At 37.4% G+C, this 8,004-nt stretch overlaps 1 protein-coding gene across 1 annotated transcript in view; it reads left to right on the forward strand.

Annotated features, from left to right (window-relative positions):
• Window positions 1-7,278, forward strand: part of LOC128237906 (neurogenic locus notch homolog protein 1-like) — a 66,546-nt gene extending 59,268 nt beyond the window's left edge. The window contains exons 50-55 of the mRNA XM_052953483.1: window positions 146-319; window positions 1,193-1,366; window positions 1,783-1,892; window positions 4,986-5,087; window positions 5,489-5,686; window positions 6,658-7,278. Of these exons, the coding sequence (XP_052809443.1) occupies window positions 146-319; window positions 1,193-1,366; window positions 1,783-1,892; window positions 4,986-5,087; window positions 5,489-5,686; window positions 6,658-6,975 (1,076 nt within the window). The 3' untranslated portion in view covers window positions 6,976-7,278. The remainder of the gene's footprint in view (window positions 1-145; window positions 320-1,192; window positions 1,367-1,782; window positions 1,893-4,985; window positions 5,088-5,488; window positions 5,687-6,657) is intronic.
• Window positions 7,279-8,004: the final 726 nt, after the last annotated feature.

Genomic DNA, 8,004 nt, shown 5'->3' on the forward strand with positions numbered 1-8,004 from the left:
TTTTAATGAAATAAATTGCATGTTATATGGGTAAAATTCGAGAATTGTTTTGGACTGTTTTTGTACAATGTTAATACTGCAGACAACAGCTCATACATCAAATCAATATTAAAGTCAAGGCTTCTTTTACTTTAACCCATAAAAGGATGCGAAACGCCTGTGTTCCCCGCAAACGGACGCGTAAACACTACGGAGGGGCTGGCCGTGGGTCACACTATATATTACACGTGCGTTGACGGGTACGAGTTGGTCGGCCAGGCGGAGAGGATCTGCGAGGCCTCGTCCACGTGGAGCGGCACGGCACCATCGTGTCTTATAAGTACGTTTTGACTTAAGGTTGGATTTACTTGTTTGCCTTTTATAGTTATTTGTTAATATACACACATTCGTAGACGGTTCTTAATTGGAGAGAATTTGTGAAGCGTCATACATGTTTAGGGACACAGTGCACACGTGCCTTATTATTTAATTATTTTTTAGATACTCCGTTTTATTTAATTCCATTATGTTATAAAATCCGATAAGTTATACTTAACCTCGATTGAACCGACAGCTGTTTAAGCGGGACCCGTCCGGGATCTCTTAGATGCGGGTAGTGTCAGCTTTTAACAAGTGCATCCTTTGCTCGAATGTTTGGTACCAACAACAACAGAAAAGCGGGCGTGTCTTTAAGTCGCGACACGGATATTCTTGCCAAATATGTGTATTATCCAAACTACCCATTGTCAAAAGACCCGATATTTGAATAACTTCTGAATACCCAATCGTTGGCAATATCGAGAACGGAAAAGTGTACATGTATTGGAGTCACCTCAAGGCGTCAGTTGCTACTTCGGTTGTCACACAAGCAACGGTCGCTGACGCAATATGCTCCTATTGTTAATAACATGCTTTACTCCCCAAAATGTCCCTTTTTGGCAATTTCGAAAACGGGAAACATATAATTGGGTCGCCACAAGACGTCAGTTGCTACTTTCGATTTTCACACAGACAATACGCTGGTTGATGGCGCAATATGATCCTATTTTTAATAACATGCTCTCCTCCCCAAAATGTTCCTTTATTGGCAATATCGAGAACGGGAAAATGTACATGTGTTTTGGTCGCCACACCTTTTGGTTGTCACTCAAATTATACGCTGGTTAATGGCGCCCTATGCTCTTAATTGTTTAAAAAATGCTCTATTCTACAGAATGTCCCCTCATTGGCAGTATCGAGAATGGCAAGGTTGACATGTCCTGGGGTCGACACGAGGGTTCACTTGCATCATTCGCTTGTAACACAAACTACGCTCTCGTCGGTGACCCGATTATCTCGTGCGAGTCTACGGGCGTCTGGGGTGGCATCCAGCCAACCTGCGTGTTTGGTATTAAATCTAATTTTTGGCACTTTGACTTAACTTTAGCAACTTTGCCTTTATTCATAAAATTTCTTCTAATAATAGGATTCTACAGTTTGCAAGATGGTGCTTGCATTTGTTTGCATGGTACAAACCAACATACCATACACCTTTACTCGTGATACAGACTAAATTTGTCCTGGAATCCACGACAACACCGATATTTGGAAAAGCGGAAAAGTACTGTCCGATACTTATAACCGCTATTGTGTATGGTTATTTATCAATATCATTTACCTTGCATGCAATATCATAAACTCTTTTTCACATGTGTTTTTTGCCTTTGCAAAAATGGGTAAGGGATTTTATCTGGGCCACGAGATTTCTATTATACCCTTCTACCTTGAACACGATTTACCTTTTACTTTTTTCTTTCATTTCAGCGATGTTTCCGGATATTATACTGGCGTTTGGTGCCGTCTTAATTCTACTGATCATAGTTGATATGTTTGTAGTCGGCATATGCCTCTACTACCGCTACTGTCGAGCACCGGTAAGTCTATAACCGGTAATGTTTCAAACGGTTAATGACCAAGGGATATGCTGTTTTAGGAATGACGTCACCATTACGTCATACGTACTTTCGTTGTGTGGAAAATTCTCGATGAAAAAAAGTTCTTATGATTGATAGACATGTTTTCACATGCTCAATACACTGTAAATCAAAACTATCATTATTCCTGAAACTTGTATACCTTAAGTATCTATTCTTGCTTGATTTATCATTTAGAGTAGAGATTAAAGCATAAACCGCTGCCCTATAGTTGAAAGGTCATTTTGGAAGATCTGTCATGGCGGACAATGCAAATTTTAGAGTTTGTTTTTCAAGTGGAGTTATTTTTCTTAGGAATAACTTGACCCCCCTTTTTTATTGGCTTAAAAGATAATTTAAAGCTTGTACTTTAAGAATATATGTGGTTATCATAGCCTGCATTCGCTCGAAATGCCTTTAAATGTTGTCTGAAAATTATAATTTTACATTGAATTATATAGGGAATAACAATGGTGGTGTGTAACCTAATATATGCACCATGTCATGATGGTCATACTAAGATATATTTCCTTTGTTTATCGTTGACGCTGAACTCGGCATATGCCTCTAATACCGCTACTGCCAAACACCGGTAAGTCCATAACCGGTAACCATACACTCGGTTAATGACCAATGGCCATGCTCTTTATGTATTCACAAGATGGTCATACTTAGATATATTTCCTCTGTTCATCGTTGACGCTATACTTGGTATGTGCCTCCAATTCCTCTACTTTCGAGCACTTGTTTGTCAAATGGCCAAAGGCTTGCAGGGCCGGTATTTAATATTAACCTTATCCTTATCCTAAGATTCCATTCACCCTATTGGTCAGCTCAATATACAGGCCAATCAAAACACTTAGTTTATAATCTTATATTTAAGTTCAATCTAAGTAGCTTATTGAATACAGCCCCAGCTGTCAGGCTGTTTATATTAACTAGGTCATATATGAATCTAGTTTACATTATCATTACCAACGTATTAGTGCTTGGTGTGGTACCGTCCTACCGCTCCTGTGTGGCCGGTTAAGGGACGTAATATAGGTCGATGCAAAACATATATTTTTTTAATTAATAGCTACGTGGCCACATATTCCCCAGTAAAAAGAGCGCCAAAATATCGCATACATTTATCTGTACACAAATCATATGCTGTTTTTGTTTTTGATTATCAAATATGCGATATATTGGCGCTTTTTAAACTGGGGAATTTGTGGCCACGTAGCTATTAATTAAAAAATGAAAAAAGAAAGAATCAATAAAGGCTAAACATTTTTTTATCTGTAAACATATCATATGTTTATGTTTTGATATTTTAAGTTCATCCATCCCTACATCGTTGACGCCTAGTGTTCAGAGTAGTATAATATTCGCTCAAGATTGGTCACGTGACCCGCTAGCCCTGTTAGCTCTACGATATCGCAGGGAATTAAGTCTTTATAAGCTAATAGCTATGTGGCCACAAAATTACCCCGTTAAAACGCGCTGAAATATTACTTATATTTTTGTATCTATACATAAAGCTGTTTCTTATTTGATCGGTAAAACCAAATGAGTTAAACATAATAATGCATTAAAATTTATTGACAAAAAATAATTTATAATTATATATATATTGCATGAACTCATATTCTGCCCATGTGAGTAAAAAACCCCGAGTATTTTCTAGACGGTAATTGACTAAAGGCTATGTTGTTTCTATATATTTAAAGATTGGTCATTGTTAGACCTCATTCTTCTCTTCGTTGTAGATGCCCTGTGTTTAGTTCAGTCTAGGTCACAGACTACTAAATAAATTCCTATATATTCAATAGACAATTGACCATTACGCACTCAAATTTACACTGATTTCTGGTACCACCATACACTGGGAGAAAGTTCCACATGTGCACATGTTATGTTTCTTATAAGAAATAATTAACCACTGTGAATTCGATCAAGTGACCAAATCCGGTGTAGGTGTACAAACTGTGGTGAAACGCTCGGAACTCCTCGGCTATTTTTATCGGAAACAACCTCGGATGTGTTTGGACGGTTTACATACTCAAAATTCAATATTTTAAGTCCGCTGCAAGTAGTTCGTGTAATGATTTAATTTAGCAGTTAAACTTAAAGGGACTTTACACCAGATTGGCACCAAAACAGTTTGTTTCTGTAACGAATCTCAGGACAATTATTTAATAAAATGTTTTACTCTTTGATATCATAACTGTAACAAAATATCAAAATGTAAAAATAAATATCGAGTCGGAGACCGGGTTCGAACGGGTGTCGCCAAAATAGCAGCCAGTGCACTATTCACTATGCTACGAAAGCTTAACCTTAACGGTTGGAATATTTCAGCAATATACTTAACTTGGTAATATCACGTGATAACATCTACTAGCCAATCATGCATAAGGAATGAATTCTACTAGGTAGAAATACCTTTATTTATGTCAGTTTTCGGCAATTTCCTTTTTCGCTACTTCACCATACGGAGTACAGCCTCTTTAATGCCTGAACTCTTGGAAATCTTATAAATATGTTTACAATAACTCTTGGGAATCTTATAAATATGTTTACAATAACTCTTGGGAATCTTAATTATGTTTACAATTATACGCTATGATATCATTCAAAAAATACGAACTACTTCAACTGATGTACCGGCATACATCCGAAGTTGTTTTCTATAAAAATGGCCGAGGAGCTCCGAATGGCGGTGACAATGTAAAAAAGTAGATCAAGTAGATCCAGCATGTTCAGTCTATTTTTGAAATCACAAACCATTCAGCTCAAAAACCTATAAAAATGGAAGGTAGCCAATGGTCTTGAGATAGTAGAACCATGCCTAACTGTATTGTGTCAATTAAATTAAAAAATAAGGTATGTAACAATGAGAAGGCACTTTAGAATAAATGTCACCTGCCCTCCAATGTCCGCTCACAATAGGTTACGTGACCGATGTGGCTCCCCGCTTGCACTGTATACGCTAAAATTATTGGTGGCTGGGTATATCCCTGTTTAAAATATTGCAAAATCTGCATCAACCTGTCATGTTTTTTACACCAGGGAAAAACGCCGACAAACTCGGAAATAAAGCAAAAGTACTCGGATGTATTTGGAAAGGATGGGGAGAGTGGAGCTCCACCCATGGAAAGTTCGATGCCAGCGGTTAGTTTTCATTTCTTTGCTAAACAGTTTAGTAAGATTTTCGCGCTTCCCAAATAATTCGGATATTCACTTTTAAACAAGATAGTTGGTAAATATATCTGGGTGCAATGCAGTGTTAGTAGTTCGAACTCAAAATTATAGTTAGTGCACCAATTTTATTCCTGGTTTGAATATAGAGATAATAGTTACATTCGAAATTATGCTGATATTTCATCTTATCAAGTTTCTGTCACTCAAAAATTCGCCCTGGTTTGAATATAGACACTATAGTTATATTCGAAATTATGCTTATATTTCATCTTATCAACTTTTTAACACCAAATAAAATCTAGTTCTTTGAAATTCGAAATACACCAAGTATCTGTCCTATATAAAGCGTATTCCCTTTGTCTGTAACACAGAACACCCGGAAGCAGAAGTTCTCTAAGGTGGTGCCAGAGACCGGTGATCAACACCCGCCGCCAGCTAAATCGGAAGAGTCGAACGTGGTGTACAGGTCCACCATGAAGATGAGCAACTCGGTGCTTGGGAACCTTTTCTCAAAAGGCAGCAAATACCAGCGGCCTGAGGATGAGAGGAGGGCGGCGACACCGTACATGGTGAGTGATAAACGTTGTATGAGAGTTTTTTTCTCTCCTTCGCGCAAATCTTTAAGCCTTGACCAAGTGTGTTAAGAATGTTCATTTCTCCCACCTCAGATAAGTAGATCCATATATTTAACTATGCTAGAAATTTTTATTTTGCCAACAGGCAAAGATAAAACAAGTACCCGTATGGAACTCCTTTTCAATGGTCACCACATTGCAATTACTTCCCTTGTTGAAGACTGTCGTCAGTAGCATCATAGAAACCTTGTCTTGTAGCAATATTTAAAATGCTAATTAATTATTTCTCTCTTCAGATGTCACCATAAAACAGTTTTCACGCACCTCAAGAAATAATGCTTTACTCAGAATTATTTAAAGACAGATTTGACTATTAACATAATCTTAATCACTGCGTGCATATCCATGACAACCACGAATGATCACATATCCATACGCATTTATTTTCACAACGCACAAAATAATTCAAGTCAAAAAATCTTTATTGAGGTGGGAGAAAAAGCATCTACCATAGCCGCTCGTGTAAGATAGGTTCATGCCAACCCTCGCGTAGTGTCTTACACTCGCGGCCATGGAAGAAATTTGCAATCTCCCTTACGTCCATTCTAGTGATAATATAGGTTTTGCGGTACGGCCGTCATAAACCTTATTAGTTGCATAGGTACATTTCACATATTGGCATTGGTACGTTTAAGCCTTGGTCGTGCGAATTTGTTTACTTCGAATTGTCCTTTTTCTAAATGCATAAAAACACATGCATCTAGGATATTGTTTGTCGAAATAGACAACAAATTTTCGTTCAAAAAAGTATTCAAACATACCGGCCATGCAGTTATTACTGAGAATAATATAATTGCGTATTGTTGAAAAGCTTTGTTTAATTAATGTTTTGTCTTAAATAGCATATGAACGTGAAAGTAAATACAATCTTTCATTGATTATTCTTTGCTGTATTTTTTGTCTAGGACGGCGAACAGATGAACGACAATGGATACGTCACCGGCGGAAGTCACTCGCTGGAGGTCACGCGTTCGGATGATTTTGACAAACTCCTTGACCTACAATCCACGCCTGGTTCCGGGGATAATCCGAGGGAGAAGCGCATACTCAATCTCGACGAACCGGATATAAAGGAAGTCAAGGAGGGAGATGATCGCTACCTGTTCCCTATGCGCGGGCCGCCGGCAAATCTCACAGAGTCGCTCTTTAAGGAAACAGAACTGCCGCCTCCTTCGGATAGACGAGCAAAAAGCACTATGCCTATATTCAAGGACAAATTTTAACTTTAAAAGGCTTTGCCTGTTGTCGTAACGTTGCGTTATTTATTTATAATTTTGACGATTACCTGCTTATCTACAACATATATTGGTTATTCATAGTTTGTTCGTGGTTTGGTGTAACTCATTAGTCCGTCGCTTATTTAAGTATTTGTGTGAAGAAACAATACCTGCAACATTTTTTAGCATTTTTGTTTAGCAAATATATAACTTAAATTGAAATGTATTATCATATACTTTTTTTCCTATTTCTTTTTGTTATTATGTATATACTAAATCTTTAAACCATAATACCGTCAATAAACATGTTTACAGTCGTCTGCTTCACTTCTATGTTACAATTGTGAAATATGTTTATCTATAGATCGGAAGAATGGGGCTTCGTTTGTATACAGCTGAAACGAAGAAAATACATAGCTGATGACTTTGTTTGGTTTGTTTTTCCCATTTGATCTGAAATGAGCATCAGACCATACAATTGTTTTGAATATCTTATATATCAAGTTTAAGTTCCACTTAGTTATTTCACTCAAAATGGTTCTTTGTTGTTGTTTTTTTCACTAAATAAACCACAGCAACTTTAACGATGCAAAGTACGAAGAATAAGGTACACCAATTTATCAGGTTTGTTTTCCGAAAAGGTTTTTATTGCACTATTTGTAGGAATAATTTTCATGCCATCTCGAAACGTCGTGCGAAATCCGTAACCATGCACATAGCTCACTTGCAATATGGTATACATAGTGTCAGTACTAAAAAGCACAGGAGTAGCAAGCCTCTACACAAGGCTTCAAAAATGTCGAGTTATGCACCTCGAACGAGGGTAAGGACTGGCTTGCGGTGCTATTTGTCAAATCAAATAAATCATGCAATTATTTGAATATGTTTTGAAGCTGCATCACATAATCCCCAAACATTTCCTTTTTTACATTTCTTTGTCAGCAGTAATGTAGCGAGGTTATTCGCGTTTACTGCCCAGTCAACACTCAAACACAATATCTGACCTACCAACTTATTTGGTCAAGCCATTTCTAA

Source organism: Mya arenaria, chromosome 6 (genome assembly GCF_026914265.1).
Source record: "Mya arenaria isolate MELC-2E11 chromosome 6, ASM2691426v1".
Taxonomy (NCBI): domain Eukaryota; kingdom Metazoa; phylum Mollusca; class Bivalvia; order Myida; family Myidae; genus Mya; species Mya arenaria.